The sequence below is a fragment of the Pelodiscus sinensis genome, chromosome 29 (assembly GCF_052426305.1).
Source record: "Pelodiscus sinensis isolate ZL-2025 chromosome 29, ASM5242630v1, whole genome shotgun sequence".
Taxonomy (NCBI): Eukaryota; Metazoa; Chordata; order Testudines; family Trionychidae; genus Pelodiscus; species Pelodiscus sinensis.
Window position 1 is genome coordinate 15,809,966 of NC_143080.1, and position 25,850 is coordinate 15,835,815.

Here is a 25,850-nt window from a genome sequence, read left to right on the forward strand (position 1 = left end):
AGGGCCGAGCGCTTACCTTCGTCGTGGATGTAGGAATCCCAGTCGAAAGTGCCGTTACTCAGCCCCGTGCTGTTGCTGTCCAGCGTCGCGTTAGCAAACGTGTCGTTGTCCATTCCGAAGAAGTCCTCTGGCAAAGTGCCGTTTATGGGAGGCGGCCACCTGACGCATTTCTGCCGAAGGTTCCCCATGAACAGCTGAAGGCCAATCAGCGCGAAAACACTCAGACAGAACACAGTGAGAATCATGACGTCCGAGAGCTTCTTCACAGACTGTACCAAAGCTCCCACAATCGTCTTCAGCCCTGAGAAGGGAGGCATTGTTATCGGTTTAGCTGTCCATCGTTAATCAGCGATAGTGTTCTCAGGCAGCCCAGAAGAGTTGCCTGCTCCCTGAATTTCAGGGTAAGGCAAGACCCCGTCCCATAAAAATTCACCCGCCCACAGTGCAGGGCAGTTACAAGGGGCTGGAAATAGAACAGGATGACATTTTTCTACTAGTTTTTTTCCTGGGACAAAATGCAGGTCTGGCAACACCAACGTGTTCTGCAAATTGTTTCAGATGAACCTGCCTCCCCCAAAGCGAAAACATTGTAAAAATAGACAGTGGCGGCCCGTCAATACAGGCGAACTAGGCGGTCGCCTAGGGCGCCAAGATAAACGGCGGTTGAGGGCTGTGGAGGCGGGGGCACCGATCGCGCGTTTCGCCCAGGGTGCCAGTTGCCGGCAGCTCGTCTAGGGCCGCTTCTGAAAATAGAACATTTTGATTTTTCGATTCAAAATAATTTTTTATTACAAATTTCCTTCTGTTTACATAATAAACAATTTAAAACATTTTAAAATGGTCAAAATCAAAACATTTAGATTTTGTCGTCATAAAACACTTTGTTCTATCAGAAATTATTTTTTGACTATTCAGTTCGTTGAGATTTAGAAAAATGTCATTTTCCATTAGTCCTAACATGGTGTTTGCCAAGTTTTTGGACTTGCCAGTGAACTGAGAAATCCCTCAAATTCACACAACTCTCCAGGTGCAATGTTTCCCGAGCCCGCCAGACACCCGCCAGCATCCCGAAGCGTTAATTACTCCTGCTGCCGTGGGGTTTTGAACCACTCTGTGCCACAAACGGTCCTTCCAACGTGCTGGAGCAGATTGCACATGTAACAGGTTTTCCAGACACGGACAGACCCCTTGGAAACATCCCTGGGCCGGCCCTGGAATCTCGCCAGCGCAGAGACGGCAGTGGGTCCTCGCTCCCTGCTATTGGGCGGCTTTCCCTCGGGTGCACCTTGCCAAACGGAATCACCGCTGGGCGAACGCGTGGAGAAGGGCCTGCGCTGTTGCACCGGGAACGCTGGATTGGCTAACCTTGCTCCCAGGGCAGAGGATTGTGGGGCGCCCCAACGGAGCATCTGTATCTCTGTCTGTCACCACCAGGAGACCCCTGAGCTCTGCCCAGCCCTTCGGCCCAGCCCGGAGAAGGGTGCGTGCGGCTGAGCGCAGGCGATGGAGCGACCGCGGGCACTGGGGGCTCGGGCTCCCTCCGGAGCACAGGCTCAGCGTGGGAGCAGGCTATGGACCAGACCCGACAGGCCCCCAGAACGTGACGATATTTATTCCCTTCGCGCGACCGCCAGACTAGTGGTAGGATCAAACCTCCGAATTCATCTCCGGACCCCCAGCACCCCAAGGGCTCAGCTCTGGCCTTCGCTTCTACCCATTTCCTGTCCAATATCCACCGTGGGACCGTTAGCACCCCAGCGACTGGGACTACAACCCTGCTCCGCTAAGGACCCGTCTCCACGGGGCAGAGCTGGCGGAGAACAAGCCACTACAGAGTAGCTGCTCCCCAGGGAGAGTGCATTGCAGACCCGAGTGCACCGATCGCCTCCGCAGAGTCCCCCGCCCAGCTGGGCTGCCGTTCAGCCTGGCGCCTTGCGACGCTGTTAGCCACAGGGAGGGCCCGGGCCTGTGGGACTCCTGCCCTGTGCCAGGGAGAGATGCCCGACTCAGCGACCCTCTTCCCGCGCCAGCAGCTGGGGGCTGTTTGGTTTTGCTTTTAACCATTCGAAGGCTCGGACCTGCTCCCCAGTGTATTTGGCCACGTGGGGTGAACCAAGCCGGCTGTGGCTGGCGTCAGGCCCCAAGGATCCAGGGCATTCGACTTCTTGGCCTGAGGAAATAGCCCCCGGTATCTTCTACGTGGCTACTGCCACCGGGCCAGGCCATGCCCTGGGGCTGTGCTGGGGAATGCCAGGGAGCACTGGACAAGGTTGGCAGCCCCCAGTGCTCCCTGTGTGGGGAGTAGTTTGATGTGCACTGGGGTGTGTGTGAATGTGCACCACGAATAGAAACAAAACCTGGCTGTGGGCTCTGCTACTCCGCTGGGCGGCGCTGGAGTCTCTCCCAAGCGGCCACTCAAGTGCCCAGAGTCCTGGGCTGTAAGACACTGCAAGGTAGGGGGACCGTGCCGTGGCCTGAGCCCCGCGAGCCCGAGCCAGCTGGCCAGGCCGGCCGCGATGCCCAGACAGCCCCTAGTGCTGCAGCACATGGCAGGGCTGGAGTCGGGAGCGCGTCTCCTGGTGCTAGCAAGCGGCACCGTCTCCGTGCCCGGCTTCTGCCCGCGCAGCTGGGGGCCAGGCTGAGACCAGCCAAAGTCAAGGCCAAGGCGGCTCCACACAAGGCTGGGTCATGATCACGCATGGAGCGACCCGAGTGCAGCACAGAGGCTGGATCCCGCCTCTTGCTCCCGCAGGTCCCTGGGGTGTCCCCGGAGCAGGAGAGGAGCCTCAGCCCAGCTCCCCCAGGGTCCGGGCCAGCGGCCAGTGCCAGGCGCCCAGAGGGCGCCCCTGCCCCTGCCACCCACTCCCAGCTGCCAGCAGTCAGAGGCAGGGACAGCCAGGCCGGGGGGCTGCGCCCAGACGGGCTCTCCTGCAGGCTGCCATGCGAAGCAGCAGGGAGCCAGGCAGATGACCGGCCGACTGGGGCTCGCCCCTCCCCCCAGTCCAGGATTGCTGCAGCCCGAGCCCCCGGGCGGGGGGGATGAGGCTCCCCCACATTCCAGCTGGCTGGGCCCTTGCCGTCCGGTCAGGGAGCGAGAGGAGAGCTCCGGGCTCGCCTGCACTCCTCTCCCTGCTGGCTGGGCAGAGGAGCGAGTGACCCAGGCGGGGAGCTTTGCCCTTGCTCCCCAGCAGTGACGGGACAGGGAGAAGCAGCAGTGGCCTGGTGGGAATCTTGGGGAGAGGGGCTTCAGCTGACCTGCCCTCCCTGCCCCAGCCCCTCCCCGAGCCGGGTGGGGTAGGACAGACAGACACACACACACAAGCGGGTGGGACCCGAAGGGTCAGATCCCAGCCCAGAGAGACGCGCTTGTCCCGGCTCATCCCGCCAGAGCGCTGAGCAGAACGGGGTAGCCGCGCCCGCCCAGTCACAAGCGAGCAGTGGCACAGCTGAGCCCCGGGGCCCTGCCAGGACTCAGGGCAGCTGGCCTGCGCCACGGCTCGCACTGGTGATGCCACTGCAGCGCACGACTACGTGTAGCTCAAGGAGCACGCGTGCGAGTACGTGGCCAGGAGCTGCGGACACCCCTAGCTCCCAGCGCAGGCAGCCTGAAACCATCTCCTCTTTCTCGGGGGGTAGGCAGAGCGACTCACTGCATCTGCCTCCGGGTCTCCCAGTACAAAATGCTCCCTCTGGGGCATGCAGAAGGTCGGGCTCAAAGGGCAGAAGAGACGTGCCGGCGAGAGCAGGGGCTGGAGCGTTAGCGCTGCAAATGCCACGGCGCCCCAGCTCAAAGGGAAACGCCTTCGCCTCGCCACAGGCCGGGGGCCACTTCCTCCGCTCGCCTCCCAGCGGTGCTTACACCAGTGCCCACGAGGGCCGAGGGGCGTGAAACTCTCACACGAGTCTCCCGCGCTCACTCAGCACCGGTGCAATCTGGCTGGGCTGTCGAGTTCACGCTGACCCTGGGGAAGGGAGCGGAGCGGGCTTGGAGGCAAACACTCCCTGGCTTACCTGGAATCACGGTGATGGTTTTCAGGGCGCGAAGGACACGGAACGTGCGCAGGGCCGAGACGTTTCCCAGATCCACAAACTCTGTGGTGTAGCTGCGGAGAGGGGGAGAGGGATCGCTCAGCGTCTGCTCCCCGTGGCGGCTGGAGCGAGGGGGGCTTCACGGGGCTTCGGGTCATGGTCCCATTCAGAGGCAAAAGGAGCACAGCTGCCAAGCCACGGGGAAGGCTGCAAGGCCGCTGGACTCGCCAGCACGTCACGGCTACTGGCAAAGACGAGGGGGCAGGGTCGGGAGCTGTGCTGGCTGGAGAAGCTGGGAACGCTCCCAGGAGCAATGTGCCTGAGGACCTGTCTGCGCTGGAAGGGTACATCTCCACTACATGGCTCCGTCGACGGAGCCATGCAGATTTGTTTATTGGGCAAAGGGAAATGAAGCCGCGATTTAAATAATCGCCGCTTCATTTACATTTACATGGCTGCCGCGCTGAGCCGACAAACAGCTGATCAGCTGTTTGTCCGCTCAGCGCGCTAGTCTGGACGCTCCCCTGCCGACATCAAAGCCCTTTGTCGGCAGCCCCGGTAAATCTCATCCCACGAGGAATAACGGGGCTGCCGACAAAGGGCTTTGATGTCGGCAGGGGAGCGTCCAGACTAGCGCGCTGAGCGGACAAACAGCTGATCAGCTATTTGTCGGCTCAGCGCGGCAGCCATGTAAATGTAAATGAAGCTGCGATTATTTAAATCGCGGCTTCATTTCCCTTTGCCTACAACCCTCATCTACATGGCTCTGTCGACGGACCCATGTAGTCTAGATACAGCCGAAAGTTTTACACGGGTCAGCGAGGCCTGACGCTGGTAGCAGCATCTTAGCCCATGGCCCGCTGGTGCGAGGCGCTGTACAGACAACACAGCGAGCCTCTGCCTTCCCTGGAGGGTTGTGAGAGCAGGTCAGACAATAACCTGCTAGGCAGGATCTGGATAGCCCTGAGCCCTGCTGCGAGGGCTGGGGCCTGGTGACCTCCCGAGGGCCCGTCCAGTCCTAGGGTTCTGGGAAATGTCTCGGGTCCACACGCTGCTCTGGGGCGGCTCCCTCCAGCTCCCTCCGGAGACCAAATCCCTTTTCACGCTGGTGCACCCGCCCCGGACCTCAGACATTCTGGGGTTGCTGGGACTGGCGTGGCTCCGCCCCCGCAGCTAGCCCCGCCCCAGCCATCAGGGCAGTGCTTGTGGGGTCCTATCACCCGGGGAGGGGGTGCCATTTGGGAGCAGAGCAGGGCCCCCATCCAACATGGGGCAAAACCAGGTCGAGTTTCGCCCCATTCTCGGGCAGAGCCAAGCTCCCACCACGAAGGCCCAAGGTTCAGTGGCGTGGCCCGTGCAGACAAACCCAGGATGTGGCAGCCACGTGGGCGGTTCCTTTGGGACCTGGCAAGGCTGGGAGCTTGGGGTGCAGGGTGCTGAGCACCCCCAGGTTTATGCAGGGTCCTGGCTGCTGCCTCACAGCTGGTGCCTGGGGTCCAGCTGTCGTGCGCACCCCCAGCTGTGGCCCCAGACCCTTTGCTGCTGTCGGTCTCCCCTCGGGGACATGGCCTTGCTCCTGGCCCCAGCTCGGTGGGGGAGGCGGAGTATGGGGCTGGCTTTCTGCACCCACTATCGAAAGTGCTCCAGCGCCACTCGGGAGCAGGGGAGGCCAGACTACCCAGCCAGATCCATCCCCACGGAGCAGCGACTCCGCTGGGCCCTACGCAGCTGGCAAGGCCGGGGGCCCTGGGAAACACCATCCAGTTCAGCATCACGTCTCTGGGGGCCAGCGCTCAGCTCAGCGCAGGACTTCGCACGTGTTCGTGGTAGGGCCCAGGCCCCCAGCATGTCTAGGTCACAGCTCTTCCTGTCTCCCTCCGTTCCTGGCCCCACGGGCAGGACTGGGCTCCCCCCATGGAGGCTGTGCCAGCTGTCACATCTCTGGCTGCTTTCCAGACGCTTGCGCCCAATTCCGCGTGCGCCGCAGCCCATCTGCGGATACTCACGCCATCACGATCACACTGAAATCCAGCCAGTTCCATGGATCCCGGAGGAATGTAAATTGGTCAATGCAGAACCCTCTGGCGGCGATCTTTATCAGGGACTCGAAGGTGTAGATCCCGGTGAAGGTGTACCTGGAAGCAGAGACAGTGGCAGGACGGGCAGCCGCAGGGAGAACCTGCGGGAATGGCGGTAGGTGTTTGCAGGAGATGTAGGAGCTGCCTGGGGAAAGGTTTGCAGGACACCGTGGCTGCTGGCACAGCGAGCATCAGCAAAGTGGGCAGCGTTCACGTGGACGGGCCCTCGCGCGCATGCTGCTTTCAGCACCAGGGGCCAAGTTTCCTAAGGAGCCGGGGGAGCAGCTAGCGTCGCTGCGGGGCTGCTGGGGGCTTTGAAAACTCTGGCCCCGGTTTCGGCCCTCAAATGGGAGGCTCTTGGGAAAATCGACCCTGACTACGGGTGCTGAATCCCGGCAATCCGGCCCGGAAGTGGATCTGCCGAGCCCTCGAAAACCTGCTGCCCAGAAGCGTCGCAGGGCGCCAGGCCTGGGGCTGGGCATGGCCCCCGCCTCCCATTTCCCTCGGCCCCGCAAGCCGCCGGGCGGGTCTCTGTGGCGGGGGAGGGACTTACTCCACGTTCTTGGCCCACGGGGGAGGGTCGCTCATTGTCATGAACACGCAGTTGGCCAGAATGGTGATCATGATAAACATGCTGAATAACTTACAAGCAGGTCAAGGAAAACGTCCCCGGGGGCGCGTCACAGGCCCACCCCCGCGTCCTCGCCGCGGCGGGAATTCCCTTCCACCCCCCGGAGCGCGGGCCGACCCGGCGCTTGCTGCTCCTCTCGGAACGGCGCAAAGGCGGAAAAGCTGCAGCCACCCCCCTCCCCCTTCCCTCCAGTCACGCCCCAGCCTGCCCTGAGCCCCGGCCTCCCTGGCGTCTCTCGCCCCCTCTGGATCTGCCCCCCACGTCCCCCAGGCCCAGGCCCTGCCTGCTGCTGGGTCCCGGCCCTTGGCCGGCTGAGCCCTCGGCACCCGCCTGCAGGTCAGACCCGGGGATCACAGTGGTCCCCTCTGACCTTCCCAGCCACGTGACCCTTCGCTCCATAGGCTCCCTGCTGTCGGCCCTGGGCCCCAGAGCACGGAGCTCCACAGCTGTGGCGGGGCACCACCCACTCAGCGCCCCAATACACACAGACCTCCTTCACCCCCCTGCCCAGCACCACAGGCTAGTCCCCCACTGCCCCCCAAACTCCCCACTGGCTAGTCCCCACCCCCACTGCTCCCCAAACTCCCCACTGGCTAGTCCCCACCCCCACTGCCCAGCACCCCCAAACTCCCCACTGGCTAGTCCCCACCCCCACTGCTCCCCAAACTCCCCACTGGCTAGTCCCCACCCCCACTGCCCAGCACCCCCAAACTCCCCACTGGCTAGTCCCCACCCCCACTGCTCCCCAAACTCCCCACTGGCTAGTCCCCACCCCCACTGCTCCCCAAACTCCCCACTGGCTAGTCCCCACCCCCACTGCTCCCCAAACTCCCCACTGGCTAGTCCCCACCCCCACTGCCCAGCACCCCCAAACTCCCCACTGGCTAGTCCCCCACTGCCCCCCAAACTCCCCACTGGCTAGTCCCCACCCCCACTGCCCAGTGCCCCCCAAACTCCCCACTGGCTAGTCCCCACCCCCACTGCCCCCCAAACTCCCCACTGGCTAGTCCCCACCCCCACTGCCCAGCACCCCCAAACTCCCCACTGGCTAGTCCCCACCCCCACTGCCCAGCCCCCCCAAACTCCCCACTGGCTAGTCCCCACCCCCACTGCCCAGCCCCCCCCCAAACTCCCCACTGGCTAGTCCCCACCCCCACTGCCCAGCCCCCCCAAACTCCCCACTGGCTAGTCCCCACCCCCACTGCCCAGCCCAGCCCCCCCAAACTCCCCACTGGCTAGTCCCCACCCCCACTGCCCAGCCCCCCCAAACTCCCCACTGGCTAGTCCCCACCCCCACTGCCCAGCCCCCCCAAACTCCCCACTGGCTAGTCCCCACCCCCACTGCCCAGCCCCCCCAAACTCCCCACTGGCTAGTCCCCACCCCCACTGCCCAGCCCCCCCAAACTCCCCACTGGCTAGTCCCCACCCCCACTGCCCAGCCCCCCCAAACTCCCCACTGGCTAGTCCCCCCATTCCCTTTCCTGTTAGCCCACGGCTGCTTACTCTGCTTAAAAGCCTTTGGTAGGACCCGTCTCAAAGCCCTTCTGAAAACACCAATCCCCTGTATCAACTGGGCCCCTTTGCTCACAGGTGTGTTGCCCCCTCAAAGAATTCTGGTCGATTGGTGGGGCAGGATTTCCCTGTCCAAAAGCCACGTCGAATTCCTCACACATTGTGTGTCTGACAATTCTCTTCTTTACTAGAGTTTCAACCAATTTGCCTGGCATGGAGTTAGCTTTACTGCCCTGTAATTGCCAGGATCCCCTCTGGAGCCTTTTTGAAAAATTGGCATCACATTAGCTCCCCTGCAGCCGTGGGCAGAGGCCTAGTCCCGGGACAGGTGACATACCACTGCCAGTAATTCTGCTGTTTCAAGTCTGAGTTCCTTCAGAACTGGCTGAATGCCAGCTGGGCCCGGTGACTTACTCCTGCCTGAGTTAGGAAAGGATATGAGTGTATAAGCACTTTGATGGCACCTCTCCGGAGGGGGTTGAAGGGTCCCAGCACGTAGAGGGCCGGGGTCGCGGTGAACCGGAAGATTGCTTTTCCTTTGTTTAGGACGATGAATGTCTGCAAGAGAGAGAAGGAAGAGGGATTAGCCCCTGCTCGCAGCAGCCCCCCCGTGCTCACAGCCGAGCTGCGACCCCAAACACAGTCAGGGGCTCCGCGAACGGCGCTGTGCGCTCCGCCATTGCAATACATTTCGCTGGATGGTGCCCGCATCGCAGGTGAGGAGAAGCAGGATAAAACCGTGACGTGGGTTCACAGATACCCAACCGGTCGGTGTCGAGATTTAGCTGCAGCTGCTGAGCAGAGTGGATGCTAGTGGAGACTGTGTAAGAAGCAAGTTTCCAGGGTAGTTTCCTTTTTTCAGATCTTCGTAACTTCTTAGCTCTCTGGAGCTGGAATGTTCTGTGTGTGACCTCTTCTCCCAGGAGAATATTGGCTCGTGCTAATGATAATCGGTGGGAAGTTACCATCTACATTTTATACACCCCCAGGTGTATATTAGCCTAAGCTAGCCTGTATCCAGGAGCTCGAATGTCAAACTGCTTCCACTGTGAAAAATGAAAGATCAGGGCAGCAGATGTCTGGAGAAATGAGGTTCGGGAGCGGCGTGAACCTGCACCACCCCACCTTCCCAAAGGTGCCCCAACTGTCCCGTCGTGGCAGCAGGGCAAAGTTAGGGGCCCTGCCCCCCACCCCCACCTTGTTCAAGTTCTCCAAAGGGGGTGGGGGCAGTGGCTCTTGGCACCCCCCATCTCCAGTGCCTACAAGAAAGGGGGCTGCACTGAGGTTGTCTTGAGCAGCAGCTGTGGCTCTTTCCAGCTTTCTCCTCCCCCCCCCCCGTCCCGTGATAAAGAAAACGCACATCAGATACCACTGCCAGTGGCACCTGTGCACCTCGCGGGCCTCCCGCGCGGAACGACAGCATCACAGCCAGCTTCCCCGCGCCCTCAGGCACCTTTCTGAGCTGTAGGCTCCGCCGCGTGGGCCAGGCAAAGCCAGTCGAATAGTGGAAACCACTAGCCGTAGATCTGAGGGCCAGACTGGACTGAGCTCCGGCTGGGCAGCGGCCAGTGAACCCTGCCCAGAAATTCCTCCAGTGGAGCTATTCGCGGAGCTCTGGCGTGGAAACGGGAAGTTTATGGAAGATGACAGCAGCTGTGGTAAAATCGGGAGCAACCAAGTGAGACGTCATGGCCTTAGGAGGCTGCTCCAACCCAGAGCAGGCCCCAGGTCTTCACCGTGCATTGCTGGTGGAACAGGGCCCTGTGTGGAGGTGAAGGGTGGCAGCTTGTCACTGGGAGAGCCGCTAGGGTCCCACTGGGCAGGAGGCTCGGTGATGCTGGCAGGCCACAGGCTGGCGAAAGCTCAAGGCCTCGGCCGGGCCTGCCAAGTGACTTGCTGGACCCAGCGTGTGTTGGCTAGTTAACGGGTACAGCGGTAAAAATGTTGGCTCTGAAAGTGCGTTGCTAACGGGTGCAAGGCGTCCTGGTGGGGCGCTCACAAGCGCTAGTGAGGTTGTATGGTTATTTCTTCTAACACGTGGCTGAGTTAAATAGAAATCAGCTTGGTCTCTCCGAAGTGCTGGTTCTGTGAGCGTTCCGGGCCCCTCGACCGTTCCACGCCCACTTGCGCTCGCTTTTGCGCTCGTGTTCTAGCTAAAATGGCTGAGAAAACTCTGGAGCAATGGGAGTGCGACACACCCAGCACCCACCCCACCTGCTCCCCCCCATGCCTGGAGTGGGGCTTGGGAGGGGGTCGGGGAAAGATTCCGGTTGTGGGTTTTGTTGCCTTCTGCAGTGTTCTGCAGGAGTCTGGATGACACCAATAGCCACAGCTGGGCCCTGCACGCCAGAATACGCAGCAGCCACGAAAAAGGAGCAAAGTGGCAACGTTCTTCATTTCCAGTTGTGCCCACAACGGGGGAGGTGCTTTCTAGCCTGAAAAGAAGGTCGCTCCCTGGCCAATGGGTGTGCTGCCGAGGAAAGGAGGCCGGCAGCGAGGCGTGGCCACGCCGCAGTCAGGGGAAGCATCTCGCGAGTGGTTTTGGCTGTGTGAAGCTCGAGGAGAAGCCCGCAGGCTGCAGGCAATGGGCACATTTACTGAGCGTAGCAAGGAAGAGAAAACAATCGAAGAGTCAGGCTTATTGCTCGTGGAGCACGGGGCTGAGGGAACGCAGGTGTTGCAAAAGAGCTTGAGGGCTGCATAAAAGATCTGGGACCCATGGAGATGGGGGAGGAGGAGTCCAGGGGCTCCCCGCACTCCCTTGGGAATGAACTGAGGTGGGGGAGGGGTAATAATGAAAAGCACCATGCTCCGGCACAGCTGCGGCCACCAGGCGAGTGCCAGGCCGTGGGGAAGGAGCTCAGAGCCGGGGACGACCAAGGGCAGAAGATGTCTTGGCTCAGGAGCTTTGGAAGTGCTCGCCTGGCAATACTCGAGAGGCAAGGCATCGCCCAGCCTGGCCCATCTCCTGGGGGTGGGACGGTAGCTGGAGGGCAGAAGTCCCATGTGGCCAAGGCCAGTCAAAGGAAAGCTGGGGAGCTGGCCCACATGGACGTTCACAGTTAAATTCCCTCGTGCAGCGACCCCTCCAGTGTTAATGATGCTACGCGGACGGAGGGCTGAGGGTGGCGGAGGAGGAAGGACAGCAGATGTCATGGAGAGGAAGTTGGACCTACAAGGGCTCATCCAAACTGCCCCGCCGCATCTAAAGCTGGTTGAAAAAGTGCAGAGAGAACAGTTTCCCTGTTGAAAAATGCAGTTGGGTCAAATGCGTTGATTTTACACACGCACGCACATGCACACGCACACGCACGCACACACGATGGGCAGAAGTCAGCATGTTTCTTTTCAGGGCTGTCCCTTGAGGTATTTCACTTCGATAATCACGAAGTAGTAAAATGCGAATCGCACTATTCTAGATTTGTTTAGCTTCGCGGGCGGGTCTCCAGCATCGCTCCCTCGAAGGTGCGCGCCTGCGCGGCCACACACAGAAAATTCGGGGCCTGCCCACCTGATCTGCAGAGCGGCACAGCAGCCCTCGCCGCTCACTGTCCTGCTGGAAGGGGAGTGGTGGGTTCCAGCCATGCGGCCTGGCTGCCCCATGTAGCTGGAGCCAGGCCCTGGGAGGCTGTACCTCCTGGGCCAGCCTCCCCACGGGCCCGGTTCCTGCCCTGTAGCAGCCATGCAGCCTGGTTGGCAGGGCCACATGGTGGAGCGGGGTGGGGTGCAGGGCAGCCCGCAGGCTGGGAGAGGCGGGCGCCGGCCCGTTGGGCCAGGGGCTCGCAGGGAACTTCGTGAATATTACTGATGTGAAATGAAAGAAATCCCGCGCTCAGATTTAGATCACAGAGCTGCTTCGCTGGCTGGGGCTGCCAGGTGTCCAGAATTCACCCGGACAGTCCGGTCTTTTTGCCTCCTGCCCAGTAAAAAAATTCAGAGGATACCGGACACCTGCGCTGTCCTGAGCTGCCCGGTTTTCTCTGAATTTTTCCCCATCCAGGAGGCGGAAACGCCGGGCACCTGGCAACCCTACCAACACTCAGCGCCCGGCCCCCAACACCCCCAGGTCCCGTGCTTACCTGGTTCCCCAAGGCTGCCAGCAGAAAATGGCTACCGGCCAAAAGACCTAGGGGAAGCAGTGCTTTCCCTGGGTCTTAGCGCTCAACCTCTCCCCTGTTCCTATCCCTGCACTCACTCTTAAAGGGGACATGCTGTTTTATTTTAATTTTTTTTTTTTTGCTCAACAACTTTGGTCTCCCTCCCCCCTTTTTTTTCCTTCAATTTTTTCCCCGTGTTTTTTTGGGGGCGGGGGGGAGGTTCGGTATTTTTGTTTCAACCATCTGGCCCCCTCTGGAAGGGCTGTGGGGTGCTGGGGTCCTTGTGCTTGCCCCCCTCTCTGCATTGCCCGGCCCTACTTGCTGGCCTGCCTGCTCCCTGCCCCTGCCCGGGGTAACCGAAAGCTAAGCGCAGAAGCGCCTCACCACGGGCGGCTCCCTGGCCAGCGCAGTTTCCCAGCTGAGTGGCACCCTCTGCGGCCGGACTACGTTGGCGCTGGGGGCTGCTGGGACCCATGTGTCCCCATGTCCTGCCACCCCGTCCCTTCCGCCCCCGGCTGGCAGCCTCACTGGCCTGATCACAGTTTTCAAAATATTTTGCTGGCTGGACTGGGGAGGGCTCGGGCAGATGGCCCCGGGCCGGGAGTGTGAGAGCTGGAGCCAGCCAGTGCCAATGGGGGCAGCGCGGCAGAACGGACACCCGCCAGCTTCGGCCAGTTCGAGGCGGGGCCGCGGGGCAGCTGTCGACGTGGCCCCGACGCGGGCGGGACATTGCAGCGGTTTGGGGAGCTGGGATTTGCGGTTGCGGCGTTGGCAGGAGTTGGCTCCATTCTGGGTTGGGGTGAGACCTGGATGAACAAGGAACGTTTTGCTCCCCGGGCAATTCAGAAAAATCACTTTTCAATGTTTCCTTTCAAGCCAAACCAAAAGGGAAATCTGCCAGCTTTGGGGCGGAGCAGGCTGCTGGACAGACGTGCACGGCGGAGCTTCGGACAAAACGTTTCTCTTCAGCCCGACTCGGCATTTCCAGCATTTGTCTGGCAGTCGAAACCCCTGAAATGGGAGGCAGAGGCAGCTCCCTGGGCAGAGCACTTAGCGGGGGGTGGAAGTTAAGCCTGGGTCTCTGCCCTGTCAAAGCTGTTCCATGTCTTACAGAGAAGCAGTGCCTGGGCCCTGATCTCAGCCCCGGCCCTGCCCCCTACCTTCTTATCGCCGTAGAAGGGGTCCAGGTCCTCCAAGGGCACCCCGACGAGCTCCGCTGGCAGGTCCCCGTAGATGCGGGGGAGGGGTTTCCCAACCTCCAGATTGGGGCTGGCCTTCAGCTCCTCTTCATCCAGCACCTCCACATGCTGCTGCTTGATCCTCAGCGCTTCCGCCTCGCCGATCCGCCGCTCGATGGCAGCCAGGGACTCGCGGGTGAAGGGGCGGAGGTTATCGGGGCCGGGTACGTGTGGCGGGACGGCCATCTTCTCATTCTGCGCTCAGAGCCCTCTGCCTGGCCTCGCGGGAGGGGAAAGCCTGGCACGACAGAGGGGGAGAGGGGAGCGTCACGGGGCTGCCTTTGCCCAGCAGCTGCATTTTCCCTGCCTGGGACGTGAGCCCCCACGCGACTGAGAGCTGGAGGGGGCAGCGCAAAGGCCCCTCCACCCCAGCACCCCGTCTGCTAGCAGCGGCCACTGCCGGGTGCCCCAGAACAGCCTTGGGCGGGATTTGAACCCAGACCAACCAGCCCCAGTGCTGAGGTCTCATCCCATAGAGCTAGCAGCTGGATTCTGCACTTCCGGGCCCGTGGCCAGTAGCCACGGCAGGAGCACGTGGCTGTCGGGTGTGCCCCTCGGTGCCATCCATAGAGGACACGAGTCTGTTGCCTCTCCAGTTAGTGAGCCGGGCTTTTCAGTGCCTCATGCCTCTAGTACTAGACATCCCTGCTCCAGCCCCGGGCTGCTGGCCCGGCTGGCACTCGCTACCCATCCAATCTCTGGCAACAGCTGGGGCGTTCATAAGCGGAGCCAGATGTTCAGTGAACCACTCCCACCATCTGCCCTGCACCGGCCTCTCCCCTCGTTGATACGTGCCAGGTGCCAGGAGCCGAGGACCAAGCCTCCCGGCACTGGCCAGAGCCACGTTACGGTTGGTATCAGGGAGCCCCCACGTGGACCAGCGCCCCACCACGTCAGGCACTGCACAGACCTAGAACAGAGCAGGCCCCGTTTCAGGCTGGATCCCGTGGGCACGTGGGTGGAGCTCCGTGGACGTATCCATCCCAGGGCAGGAAGGGTGATCGCTGGCCGCCCCATCGCAAGCCAGAGAACTTCCCAAGTCCCAGTCATCTGAGAAACACCCCGCCTTGCTTTTCCAGCAGCCAGTGCTGGACAGTCCCTCCCTCCGCTTGGGAACCGGTGCCAGTCCTTAAACACCCTCCCGGGCAGACCCGGCGCCCTTTGCCAGCTGCAGCCTGGGGCCCCGGGACCACGGGAGCCCCCTCTGCTTGAAGGGATTCATTCCCCAGGTAGGTTCTTACACACGGTGACCGCGTCGCCTGGCGCCTGCTCTCTGGACCACGAGACCCCGGCTCGGCCGGGCCTGGTCCGGGTCAGCTGGCCCAGGCTGTGAGGCTAAGACCCGCACGGCAGCTCTACAAGCTACAGCCCTTGCCCTGGGCCCCTCAGGCACTGGCCCCAGCCCACACCCCTCTGCTTCCGTTAACCCCACAGCTGGAGTCCCCGAGCCGGCCAGCTGCCCCAAGCCAGGCCGGGGTGGGGGTGGGGTTAACCGCTCTGCAGATTACCATCCATGGCAGGTTTTCTATCCCTTTCGTCATTCTCCTGGCTCCCCCCTCCCGCTGGCACTGGGGCTGTCCAGGGAGTTACCCGGGAAGCTTGTCAGTGAGCGCGGGCGGCCCGAGATTGTGTTTCAAACTCTCTGGCGCTTGCTTGGGCCCCTGCCTGCCCAGTGCTTTCTGCGGGCATGGCTGGGCGAAGGGACGGCCGTTAGCAGCCACGCCCCCCTTGCGCCAAGCTCTGCATGGCTGGGAGGCCCAGCTCCGGTTCCGCTGCATGGCAGCAAAGGCCATCGGCTTCTGGCTCCAGGAACCACTAAGACCAGATCAGCGCAGGGCCCTTGAAGAGCCTCCACCCACCCTTTGCATTGTGACTTCGGTCCCCCTGCCCCACGTCATTTCCGCTGCCTGCCCTCCCGCAGGCCACCTGTCCACCGTGCGAGTCCTGCCCCACCTCTCCTTTCCCAGGCTTCAGTGCTGCCTCCGCACCCCCATCCTATCCGCTCCAGCAGCGGTCGATGGCCGTTTTCCCGACAAAACTTGTGTTACGTCCACGCTGCAAGCGCATTCTTCCGGCGGGAAATCGAAAGGACAGAGGGCTTGCTGCGCAATTGCTAATCCTCGTTTTGCAAAAGAGCTCTTGCACGAGACGGCGTGTGTGGGCGGGGAAGAGGGAGTTCTTTCGGAAGAAGAGGGAAGAGGAAAAAGCACAGGTACCCTGGTGACCGTGCTGTCCACAGCAATCACTGCTTACATGCGAGAGAGCATCCAGGCAGTCTGGGCGCTCTCTTTCAAAAAAGTGCATCGCTTTTTCGTGGATGCTCTCTTGCGCAAGAAGCCTGTAGTCTAGACATAGCCTTAGAGAGGCCCCCAGGCTTGGGGTAAAGACTTCACGTGATGGAGGCTCCACATCTCTAGCGAAACTGTCTCAACGTCAGCTCCCTCCCTCTCAAAACTCCCCTCCTGTAGCTGGCCTGCGGCAGCGAGGCAAAGCCATCAGCGTTAACCCCGCCCCGACTCTCCTGGGACAGTTCTCCCCACGGCTCCCTTCACAAGGTGCACTGAGCGCGCTCCTGACAAATGAATTCAAAGCACTGTGGAGCTGCCTGGATCCCCTGGTTCTGTTCTTTAGGGGCCAGATCAGCTGGTACGAACCGGGAAAGCTCACGTCCAGCTCAGGCGGCTCGGGGTTGTTTCGCTGAGGATAAGTAAATGTTCGTGGGTGCCTAAATGACTTAGGAAGTCAATGGAACTCAGGCTCCTAAACCATGTAGGTGGCTTTGAAAATGTTGTCTCAAGCCACTTTGGGTACGTCTACACTAGCCCCCTAGATCGATCTAGGGAGGCTAATAAGGGCGACTGAAATTGCAAATCAAGCCCGGGATTTAAATATCCCATGCTTTATTTGCATGTTCCCAGCTGGTTGCCATTTTAGAAACTGACTAGCCCAAAGTAACTGCCCATGTCTACACGCGGCAGTGAAACGGGATTCCGATTTAAAGCCCTAACTTGAATTAGCTGGTATTCCTCCTGCAATGAGCGGGAAAAATGCAAATCAAGCGCCCGCATTAGCCTCCCTAGATCGAACTAGGGGCTAGTGTAGACGTACCCTTACAGATGCACCAGGATCACTGCAGACAGGGAGTGGGGGGGGGTAAGAATCAGTCACACGCACGAGTTACTGGTTTTCAGTAAACTCAGCACTGCATCAAGTGTGGTGAACCCTGCGCCCCTGCTCTCCAGCACTGGACAAGGAACGGGATTTTCTCTGGAGTGGTCACCGTGCCATTCCCCCACGTTTGGGCCCGTTGCCACGGCACCACCCCACTGTGACAGCGGGGCAGCTGGGCCCAAGCCAAGCAGTGCCGTGACCCGGTCCTTGCTCCACGGCCTCTCAGCTTGCACCCGGGTTTGCATGGGCGAGAAAACCCAAACCAGGTCCCGTGAATCTGGGCCCTCGGTACCTGCCACGTTCACACTGGTGTGAATCCGGCCCTGGGTGCGGGGCCGCAGGGTTCAGTTCTCCCTTGGGTGCGGGAAGGGGTTTGAGCACAGCTCTCCCCCTTGCAAGCGGCACCGAGGCCCGGGCAGAGCCGCGGTGGGTTTCTCTCACTCTCCCCGGCACGTTTTGTAAACAGTTAGCCCCTGGTGCAGAACCTGAGCTTGGCTCTCTGCCCGTTAGGTCCGGTGGGACCCAGCAGGCCAAGAGCCACTGCCCGGCCCGGGCTAGCTGCTAGCTGGGCTCTTCCGGAGCAGCCGTGAACTGCCACCACATGGCCACGGTCACTTCCCTTTCACGGGTCGGGGGGACGGACTCGAGGGGGCAGCGTGTCCAGTAACCCCAGAGCCTCCCTGACAGGGGCTGGCCCGGCCTGTTCTTACACCCCCTGGGGACGGGGACTCCCCGGGTGCCTGTGCGGGCTCTTGCCTACCCTCAGCATCACGTTTTTCTAATCTCGCCTACATCCAGTTCCCCTCAGCACCGTCTCCCTGGTGCTGCCTGTTCCCCTCCCCACCGCTGCTGCCTCTCAGAGGCGGTGAGGGGCTAGGAGAAGCTGCCGCGATGGACGGGGGCTGCTGGACCCAGTGCGAGCCGAGACCCAGCAGTTCCAGCTCTGGTCCGGGGCCGGCGCAGCTCTGGCTCTTACCACATTTACCATGTAGCGCTGCGGTGGCCCCGGCGCTGTCCCAGCTTGTGCCGACTCCGGGCCCTACCCCCACTGCGGCTCTGCAGTTTAAATGTGGTAGGAGCTGAGCTGCCTGCGCACTTGGGCCCTGCTCCATTTACACTGCAGAGCCACAGCGGGGTGGCTCCGGGACCAGCATGAGCCCGGACAAAGCGCCTTCTCTTATCGACTAATCGTGTAGTCGATACAAACTGTATTGGCCACGTGATTAGTCAATTGTCTGCCTCTTACCATCCTCAACAACAACAAGTACGATGCATTTTCCTTCACTTCTACAACCCTGCTACCCCGTGGCCTTCCCCCCGTGCAGCTTGTAGCACCAGGGTTACTCACCACGTCAGCCCACTTAAACCCAGTAGTGAAGACAGAAATGCATGGCTGTGAGCTCGGGGGCAGGGACTGTGTTTGTACAGCGCCTAGCGCAGGGCGACCCTCGAGCACGAGTGGGGCTCTTTGAGCTGCCATGATACACGTAACCAACGATCTCACTCATGCAAGTGAGCATCGTCCGCGGTGCTTCATGAAGAGGTGCCCGAGTCACCAGCACCGCCCCTCCGAAGGCTCCTGCCAGGAGGGGGCCAGGGCTGGAGGCAGGGCAGAGCCCCCGGCTCTCCCTGCTGCACAGCACTACAGCTAGGCTGGCAGCTGCTCCCAGGGTAGTCGCTGCCGCTGCCCAGAACACCAGAAGATTTGAATTTCCTTATTTCACCAGCCTGTTTTCATCCCCTTCCCTGGTCCCGGGCTCCCCTGCTCCCCGTGGCAGCCCACCAGGCCTGGAGAGGGTTGGGGAACCTGGTCCACCCACTGACTCCAAGTTCCGGCCCAGGGCCCGAGGTAGCAGCTACCAATGTGGGGCTCTTGCCTTTATCCCCACAGAGTAGCAGCCTCTCCCTGGGCCACTGTCCCCTCCCCCCAGGACCTTCCCCCAGCTCCTTGGTGAAACCTCTCCCACTTGCAGCCTTCCGTTCTCCTCCAGCAAACCCTGCAGCCCACGGCCTCGCTCTGCCCCTCCGGTCGGATCTTCACAAATCCATGCCCACCGTCTCCTGCCGGGTGCGTCTACACTGCAAGCTCCTTTCGCAAAAGCTCGTTTCGAAATAGAGTGTCCACACTGCAGGGCAGGCTCCAAATGAGTCCGAGGCTGGGTCCCCTAGTGTGGACGCGCTCTCTCCATTTCGAGCCCAGGGGGCACTGGGGAGGAATAACTTTACTATGGCCTGGGGAGGGGCTATTTCGACACAGCAGCAGTGGAGCATCCACACACCCTCTTCCAAAAGAGCTTTTTCGTTCCTCGCGGGATGGGGGTTACCGCTGGCATAAAAAGCCGCCCGTCACTTCGACTTTGGGTGTGTCTAGATTACAGGGTTTTGTCAACACAAGTCCACTTTTGTTGACAAAGCTATACCTGCGTCTACACTGCCGCTGAGGTCTGTCGGCATAACGTTGACAGAACTCGGCAGTTTTGTCGATGTCGGTAAACCTCATTCTACAAGGAATAACGCCTTTTGTCCACAGAGTTCTGTCGCCAGAAGGCGTTATTGCGTGTGCTCTATCCTTTGCGTCTACACTCTCATGTTGACAAAGTGGCTTGCTTTGTTGACAGAACTGTCTAGACACTCTTTGTCGACAGAAGCTTTGTCGACAGTATCTGTCAACAAAACTTCTGTCGACAAAAGCCTGTAGTCTAGACGTACCCTTTCTGTCGAAAGAACACAGCTGAGGTGAGGGAGCTAGTACTGTTATTCCGGAAACACAGGATTTTTCTATCTGCTTCCCAAGATCCATAAACCTGGACACCCCGGACGCCCCATCATCTCTGGTATTGGCACACTCACTACTGGTCTATCCAGCTATGTAGACTCTCTCCTCAAACCCTACGCAACCAACACCCCCAGCTATCTCCGAGACACTACTGACTTCCTAAGGAAACTACAAAACATCGATAACCTCCCCAATAACACCATCCTTGCCACCATGGATGTAGAAGCTCTATACACCAATATCCCACATGAAGACGGATTACAAGCTATTAGAAACACTATCCCAGAGGACACCACTGCCAACCTGATAGCAGACCTATGTAACTTTGTTCTCACCCACAATAATTTCCAGTTTGAGAACAACTTATACCTCCAGATCAGCGGCACAGCCATGGGTACACGCATGGCCCCACAGTATGCTAATATCTTTATGGCTGACCTAGAACAACGTTTCCTCAACTCCCGTCCCCTTTTACCCCTTCTCTACTTTCGCTACATCGATGACATCTTTATGAACTGGACGCATGGTGTGACGTAGTGGGGGGGGGGGGGGGAACTTGCTAACTCACTGGCCACTGTCTGTAGCACCACCGAGCAAGACAGGCGATGAGTCATTATGCAAAGGGATCTCTCAACCAGTCCGACCAGCTAACCCCCATGGAGAGGAATAAAGGAAGGTGAATGCTGCCCTGGATGGGGGGCAGGGCTGGAGGAGAGTTAGTTTCTATCTGGGAGCATGGAGGAAGCAGCCTCAGCAACTGGCTGGGGGGTTTAGAAGCCGAGACCCCGCCCCCATATCAAGGGGGGCTGAGGCATCCTAGGCCTACCCTGGAACCTGATGACATCTGTGCTGTGATGTATGCTGGAGAAGCAATAAACCACCTCTATTCTACCGGCTGGTGGAGTCTGTTCGTGCCATTACGGGGGTGCAGGAGGCGGGGGACCCCAACGCGCCGTCACACATGGCCAAGAAACACTGGAGACATTCCACAGAGATTTCAACAACCTACACCCCACCATTAACCTCAGCCTGGACCATTCCACACGAGAGATCCATTTCCTGGACACCACAGTACAAATCAACAATGGAAAATTAGACACCACCCTCTACAGAAAACCCACTGACTCATACAGTTACCTACATGCTTCCAGCTCTCATCCAGCACACACCATACGATCCATCATCTATAGCCAAGCCCTTCGATACAACCGCATCTGCTCTAATCCCACTGACAGAGACCAGAAACTTCAGTGTCTCTACCAAACATTTTTAAACCTCAACTACCCACCCGGAGAAATAAAAAAGCAAATTGAAAGAGCCAGACGAATACCTAGAAACCATCTACTTCAAGACAGACCCAAGAAAACCAACAATAGAACACCACTTGTCATCACCTACAGCCCCCAACTTAAACCCACCCAACGCATTATCAATAAACTACAGCCTATACTGGAACAGGACACTAAACTCCAAGAAGCTCTGGGAGACAGACCCATAGTCTCCTATAGACAACCACCTAACCTCAAGATGATTCTTACCAACAACCACAGGACATATCACACTAATACCAACCCTGGTACTTTCCCTTGCAACAAACCCCGTTGCCAGCTTTGTCCACATATTCACTCTGCTGACACCATTATTGGGCCTAACCAAGTGAGTTATAAGATCAAGAACACATATTCCTGCGCATCCAGAAATATAATCTATGCCATCATGTGCCGAAAGTGTCCGTCTGCTATGTACATTGGACAAACATCTCAGACACTTCGCCAAAGAATCAGTGCCCACAAAACAGACATTAGACAGGATCACAAAGAAAAAACAGTTGCTTGTCATTTCAACCAGAAAGGACACTGTCTCAATGACCTGCATCCTACTTCAGAAGACTTTCAAATCTGCACTTGAAAGGGAATCTTCTGAACTGGCATTCATGCTAAAATTCGACACTTTCCGCCGGGGGCTGAACAAAGACCCCAACTACCTTACCCATTACAAAGATAGCTTCCCCAGTTATCACCTCTAATACCATTAACTCACAGACATCTCCCCTTCCCCACCTCTAATATCATTAACTCACAGGCATTCACCTTCCTTTCCCTCCCCCCGCATCCCCCTTCTGTTCTGAAATGTGATTTGTCCTTTTCATATGTGTTCATTTTTTTTAATTGTATCCTTTGGTATACAGGCAGTTCCCCGGTTACGTACAAGATAGGGATTGTAGGTTTGTTCTTAAGTTGAATCTGTATGTAAGTCGGAACTGGCGTCAGCCGCTGCTGAAACTGACCGCCAGTTCTGACTTACATACAGAATCAACTTAAGAACCCCAGGCGTCCCCAAGTCAGCTGCTGCTGAAACTGATCAGCAGCTGATTCCAGGAAGCCCGGGCCAGAGCAACTCTGCCTCAGGCTTCCTGTAGTCAGCGCTGGTCAGTTTCAGCAGCAGCTGACTTGGGGACGCCTGGGGCAGAGCAGCTCGGGTGCTGCTGGGTTGCTCCAGTAGTGCCGCTCCTCGGCACTACTGGACCAACCCAGCAGCACCCCATCTGCTCTGCCCCAGGCGTCCTGATTCAGCCGCTGCTGAAACTGACCAGCAGTGGCTGAATCAGGACACCTGGGGCAGAGCAGCTGGGGTGCTGCCGGGTTGGTCCAGTAGCGCCCAGAGCGGCGCTGCGGGACCAACTGGCAGCGCCCCAGCTGCTCTGCCACAGGCGTCTGGAGAAAAGCCTAGTCTGCTTTGGGGGGGGGGCGTACTAGCTGCGCCCCCCCACCCCAGCAGACCAGGAAGACGCGGGCGGCAGACCAAGACGCACCGCGGTCCCGCCGCCTGGGTCCTCCGCGGCTTTGCTCCCAGTCTTCCTGGTCTGCTGGAGACCAACAGACCAGGGAGACGGGGAGCAAAGCCTCTGAGGACGCCAGCAGCGGGACAGCCGCGGGGCGTCTGGGCTGTCCCGCTGCCGGCTTCCCCGAGGCTTTGCAAAGCCTCGGGGAAGCCGGCAGCGGAGCAGCCCAGGCACACCTGGGCTGCCTGCTGCCCGAGCCCCCCCGCGGCTTTGCAAAGCCTCCGGGAAGCCGGCAGCGGAGCAGCCCAGGCGCGCCTGGGCTGCCTTGCTGCCCGAGCCCCTCCGCAGCTTTGCTCCGCGTCTTCCTGGTCTGCAGACCAGGGAGACGCGGAGAAAGCCCTGGAGTACACGGGCGGCAGGACTGCGAGGTCCCGCAGTCCGTGTCCTCCGGGGCGAGCCCCGTTCGTAACTGCGGATCCGACGTAAGTCGGGGACTGCCTGTATATGGTTGTGACTATTTTCTTCCACTATTTGATCTGAGGAAGTGGGTCTGGCCCACGAAAGCTCATCATCTAATAAACCATCTTGTTAGTCTTTAAAGTGCTACATAGTCCTGTATTTTGTTCTGGAAACACAGGCTGTGTCTAGACTGCATCCCTTATTCCTCATATGGGATCTTTCGGAAAAGGCTTTATTTTCCGAAAGATCCCCATCTAGACTGGTGCTTTTTTCCGGCAAAGCTCCGAGCCGGAAAAAAGCGGCAGCCATGTTTATGCAAATGAAGCGGGGGGGATTTAAATCCCCCGCGGCATTTGCAATTGCGATGTGTCTAATTTGCATCCCTTTTCCGGAAAAGGGATGCAGTCTAGACACAGCCTAACTGTCTTCCAAATACTTGCAGACAGATTCATTAATTATTTGGTCCAATATTAGCCCTGGCACAGAAGTGAAGCTGATGGTCTGTAATTCCCTGGGTTGTCCTATTTCCCTTTTTATAGAAGGGCACTAGACTTGCTCTTTTGCAGTCCTCTGGCCTCTCCCCTCTTCCATGACTTTTCAGAGATGACAGCTAATGGCTCAGGTATCTGCTCAGACAGCTCCTTGAGTATTCTGGGATACATTTCATCAGACCCTGGTCACTTGAAGACATCTCACTTGTTCTTTCCCTATTTTAACTTCTGAGCCTACCTCATTTTCTCTGGCATTCACTATGTTAGGCGTCTAGTCACCACAATCTCCTTTGTGAAAACCAAACGAAGTCATTAAGCATCCCAGCCATTTACACATTTCCTGTTATTATCCCTCCCCACCCCCCACCCCGAGTAACATCTTCCCATATCTTTGTCTTCCTCTTGCTGCTAACGCATTTGTAGAACGCTTTCTTGTTACGCTTGATATCTTTAGCTAGTTTGAGCTCATTTTGTGCCTGGACTTTTCTAATTTTGTTCTTGTATCATTTATTTATATTCATCCTTGTAATCTGACCTGGTTTCCACTTTTGTTGGACTCTTTTTTGATTTTCAGATCACAAAAGATCTCCTGGGTAAGCCAGGGTGGTCTCTTGCCAGACGTCTGGTCTTTCCTACACACTGGACCAGTTTGCTCTTGGGCCTCTTTGAAAACCTGCCGACCGTCTTCACTTCTTTTTCCTGAGGCTTGCTTCCCATGGGCCGTGCACACCAACTCCCTTAGCTTGCTAAAGTCTGCCCTCTTGAAATCCACCATCTTTACTAGGGGTGTGAACATGTATCCCTGTACGGGGGGGGGGCCGCTGACCCACAGGAAGATCAGTCGGGGGCTGCACATGCCTGAGAAGGGGAAACCCCTCCCTGCCGTGGCCCCCGACTGAGAAGGAGAAAACCCCTCCCCACCTCCTCTCGCACACCAGAGCCTGGGGGCACCGCCTAGTAGACATTGTACACTCCAGCCCCACGGGGAGGGGCAGTGGGGGGACTGGAGCACTAGCGCAGGCTCCCCAATATTGGGGGCCCCCCCGAGCCTTGGGAGCCGGATCCAGGCAAGCTGGGAGCCGCATCTGGCCCCCAGGGCTGAGGTTCCCCCCGTGTACACGGTTAACCAATGAGCCTGATACAGAAGCAACAGTGCGGGGCGGGGGGGAGGGGGGGCAAGCTCCGGGTCCCACTGAGCTGCCTGCCTCCCGGTTTGGCCCCCGCACTGCCTCCCACAGAGACAGCAGCGCGGGGAGGAGGGGCAGGCGGGAGCTGGTGCTCACAGGGAGCCGGTCTGCCCCCCTCCCCCGCATGTCAACGTGTAACCGGTGAAAACGTTGGTGGTTACACGTTTACAAAACCAAACGTTTCACCGACCGTCGGCTTCATCCTGCCGCCGCCTTAGAATCGGTCCCTCGGTGACCTCGTCATCCCTGCCAGCCACGCTCCAGTGCTCGGCCTGCTGCCACGGGAAGGCGCTAGGGACGGGTAAGCGGCCGCCTTGCTCCCAGCTGGCTCTGCAGGCCCAGTGTGAGCAGCCAGAGCGGTTCCCTGGCCAGGCCGGCACTGGCTCTTCCCCTGGAGGCACAGAGCAGGTGCCTGGAACAGCTCGGCCGCCTTTGCCAAATGTACAGCCCCAGGCGCCTGCAGCGAGCCCCCCCCCCCCCCCCCCCGAGCTGCCGCCTTCCCAGCCAAGGGATGAATAGCCAACAGCAGCGGTCCCCTCCCACCGGCGGCCCTGGAAAGGGTTAAAGGCAAAGACTGACGGTGCCCAGAGGGGAGTTTACTCCTCCCCCAGCGGCCAGGCCTGGGACAGCGGGGGACCAAGGGGGCCCAGCGGTTCAAAGGAGCTAGGGCTCCCAGCTGCTGCCGCTGCTCCTGCAGCTTTAAATCGCCGCAGAGGGGCGCGCTCCACAGAGGCAGCAGGCAGGAGCCTGTGGTGGACCCGGGCAGGCAGGGCCCTGAGACAGGAGCCAGCTAAGGGCTGGATGCCCGGTCATTCCGGGGAGAGGTTTACCAGCTAGCACAGGGTGTGCTCATGCCCTTCTGCCCCCTTTTACCAGCCTTGTCCCCCCACAGCCAGCCTGCCCTGCCCTCCAAAGCATCTGAAACCTGGTTGGGATTAAGGTTGGGTGGGAATGCCCAGAGCTCGGCTATAGCAGAGTGACTCAGTGTGGACAAGCCCTCGTGTCAGACTCCACAGACAGGCCTGCTGCAACCGACAGGTCTGGGCATGGGGAGAGGCGCCGCGCTTGGCGCTCTCTGGCCGGCGAGGGGGTGGTACAGAGCAGAGCTCTGCTCCGGCGTCCCGGGTCCCGGCGGATGCGCCACGCTCCTGGCCCGTGCTAAGAAGCACTTTGTGGCTCAGCCCGCGTGAATCTGGCCGAGCGGGGCCGAGGGATTCCCGGGGAAGGACCCGGAGCTTCAGCCTAGATCTCTGCAGTGAGCAGCAGGCCCCATCTCAGGCCTGTGGCGAATCGGGGCACACGGGGAATCCACAGCCAGGCCCTGACGGGACAGTTCCCCGGCAGAGAGGCTGAGAATGGCCTGGCCAGGGCTGGGGCCTGGCAGGGGGCTCTCGTGGAC

General features: G+C 59.5%; 1 protein-coding gene across 2 annotated transcripts in view; it reads right to left on the bottom strand.

The window, feature by feature from the left end:
• SCN4A (sodium voltage-gated channel alpha subunit 4) overlaps window positions 1-25,850 on the bottom strand; it is a 177,319-nt gene that overhangs the window by 95,829 nt on the left and 55,640 nt on the right. For both annotated transcript variants that reach the window (XM_075911769.2, XM_075911768.2), the window contains exons 2-7: window positions 13,508-13,823; window positions 8,690-8,808; window positions 6,661-6,750; window positions 6,036-6,164; window positions 4,012-4,103; window positions 17-301 (exon numbers count right to left, since the gene is read on the bottom strand). In XM_075911769.2, the coding sequence (XP_075767884.2) occupies window positions 17-301; window positions 4,012-4,103; window positions 6,036-6,164; window positions 6,661-6,750; window positions 8,690-8,808; window positions 13,508-13,771 (979 nt within the window). In that variant the 5' untranslated portion in view covers window positions 13,772-13,823. The remainder of the gene's footprint in view (window positions 1-16; window positions 302-4,011; window positions 4,104-6,035; window positions 6,165-6,660; window positions 6,751-8,689; window positions 8,809-13,507; window positions 13,824-25,850) is intronic.